Raw genomic sequence first — 2,118 nt, 5'->3', positions numbered from 1 at the left:
GCCGCCATCGCTTGCCGCGGCGGGGGTCGTTCGCACTGGGCCAAAAGGAGCTCGAAAACAACTCCAGGAACCCCGTGTCGCCAATCTTGTCCGTGCTGAAGAGTTTAATTCTGGCGCGCACGAGCCACCGAGTATATGGGGCTGGAGCCCGGCCGCGATAAGGAAACGCATTGGCCACCGGCTGCAGCGACACTACCAGGCACTTGGGCGCCTCGTGGTGCGTGGTGTGGTGTTGGGTGTGGGTGCGTACGTGGCATGGTCGTACATCAGGCGCGCTCTTCCAAGCGACGACGACGGCGCCAACCGCCGGGGGCAAAGAAGAAACCGCTGGAGCGGCCGGGGTGGCAGCTACGCGGGCGACGACGCGAAGTTTGCCCCCAAGGGCTTCCTGCGTAGCGTCGTGCTGGGCCCGAAGGAGGTCTTTGACTACCTGCTTGCACCCACTGGCTGCAATTGAGCCTGAAGGCGGATGCCCCCGCATCTCATTGCGGTGAAAGGTCGTTTGCGACGCGTCTTTTTTTTTTTTTTGTACGCGGCGTGGTTGCATCGAACTCGCCATCTCGCTCTCCCTCTGCGCGTCGTTTGGTTCTTCGCGTTCCCCTTTCCTACTAGCAAGACCTCCCCCATGCGGAGACGAGACGGGCCGTGCTGCACACACCCCGCGTTTCCTACAGGCGGGAGCCTCCATGTTTTTTTGTTTTGTTATGGTGGCGTGCGCGGAGGCAGGCCGGAAGGGAACATGTAAGCTTTTTTCTCTTTTTTCCGCCACCGAAGGCGCGTGCCGTGGTGATGGCCCCCCGCGCCGTGCCGCACATGTGTTTCTTTCTTGCCTTCCTTTTTGCTTTCCCGCTCTGCCTGTCTTCTTTCACGCGCCCTCGCGGGTCTCGCCGCCGAAGCAGGCAATTGCTACAAGGAGGCAATGCGCGCAAACACTGCAGCGCCGACGCCGCACGCGGCGCGTCCCGGGGGCCGCGGCAACTCCAACGCCGGTTCCCTTCGGCGCCAGCCGTGCGTTGGCGTTGTGGATTTGGACGAGCCCTCCGTCTACCGCCCGCTCGGCGCCAGGGGAATGTCGGCCCCACCCGCACCGCGGCGGCCTGCCACACCCCCAGAGGAGCCAACAAATGAGCAGCGACGCCCAAAAAGCAGCAGCGACGCCCTAAAAGCAGCAGGGGCCGCGGTGCGTATTGGCCCAGGGTGGTAGCAGGGCCATTGGTGGCCCACAAATGGGGCGTGCCCCCCCCCCCCCCCTCCCCTCCCAAACCGCCGCGCGACCGACAGAGCGCCCTATCACGGCCGCTCTTGTTGCGCAGGCCGCCCCCGGGGCGTGGCTGAAAAAAAAAAAAAAGCGGAGCGAGGAGGTGGGGGGCGGGGCGCAGCGCGCGCTGTCTGGTTTTGTTGCTTCCCCCATCTTCGTCGCCACGGAAAGAGGCCAGCACCAGCTACGAAAGCACACACCCGCCGCAATGTGCAGACGCACCGGGTTCGCGCAGTTGCGCCTGCCTGCAGCTGCGCAACGGAAAGAAACGAGCGAGGGAAAGAACGGCGGAGCTCAGTGTGGCACTGCCGTTCCCCAAAACATCTAAGATGCCAAAAGGAGAAGAATAAAAACGCAGCCCAATGGGAAGCTTCGCGCCGGCCAACGCCGTGCACAGCTTAAAAGCTGCGGGGTCCTCCCTCGCCCGCCTCTGCTGCGCGCCGCGGCGTGTCCCCCATCGCCCTCCCACACGCTGCGCCTCCCCCAGCGCCGCCCGCCCCTGCACCTCACGACGGCAAATAAAAGAACACACGGCAGCTAAGCCCACAGCAGCAACGCCGCCATGGCTGCTTGAATGCGCCCTCCTCCTCGCCGCCATCGCTTGCCGCGGCGGGGGTCGTTCGCACTGGGCCAAAAGGAGCTCGAAAACAACTCCAGGAACCCCGTGTCGCCAATCTTGTCCGTGCTGAAGAGTTTAATTCTGGCGCGCACGAGCCACCGAGTATATGGGGCTGGAGCCCGGCCGCGATAAGGAAACGCATTGGCCACCGGCTGCAGCGACACTACCAGGCACTTGGGCGCCTCGTGGTGCGTGGTGTGGTGTTGGGTGTGGGTGCGTACGTGGCATGGTCGTACATCAG

General features: G+C 64.0%; 2 protein-coding genes across 2 annotated transcripts, besides 2 other annotated features; one reads left to right on the top strand and one right to left on the bottom strand.

Annotated features, from left to right (window-relative positions):
- On the top strand, window positions 1-457 carry TraAM80_10523 (uncharacterized protein; the record flags this gene model as incomplete). Its single annotated transcript, XM_029387137.1, has 1 exon — window positions 1-457. A coding segment is annotated over one exon (457 nt), but the record flags the coding sequence as incomplete, so codon positions are not given.
- Window positions 458-1,236: 779 nt separating this feature from the next.
- Window positions 1,237-1,260: a microsatellite.
- Window positions 1,261-1,442: 182 nt separating this feature from the next.
- TraAM80_10522 (uncharacterized protein) lies at window positions 1,443-1,856 on the bottom strand (the record flags this gene model as incomplete). The annotated part of the gene is made up of 1 exon (XM_029387136.1): window positions 1,443-1,856. One exon carries the CDS (start codon window positions 1,854-1,856, stop codon window positions 1,443-1,445), a length of 414 nt encoding a protein of 137 aa, XP_029233024.1.
- Window positions 1,857-2,061: 205 nt separating this feature from the next.
- Window positions 2,062-2,102: a microsatellite.
- Window positions 2,103-2,118: the final 16 nt, after the last annotated feature.

The sequence above is a fragment of the Trypanosoma rangeli genome, assembly GCF_003719475.1.
Source record: "Trypanosoma rangeli strain AM80 chromosome Unknown Tra_15.4_contig_01025, whole genome shotgun sequence".
NCBI classification, from domain to species: Eukaryota; Euglenozoa; class Kinetoplastea; order Trypanosomatida; family Trypanosomatidae; genus Trypanosoma; species Trypanosoma rangeli.
The sequence above is the reverse complement of the archived record's forward strand: the minus strand, read 5'-3'. Positions and strand labels throughout refer to the sequence as shown.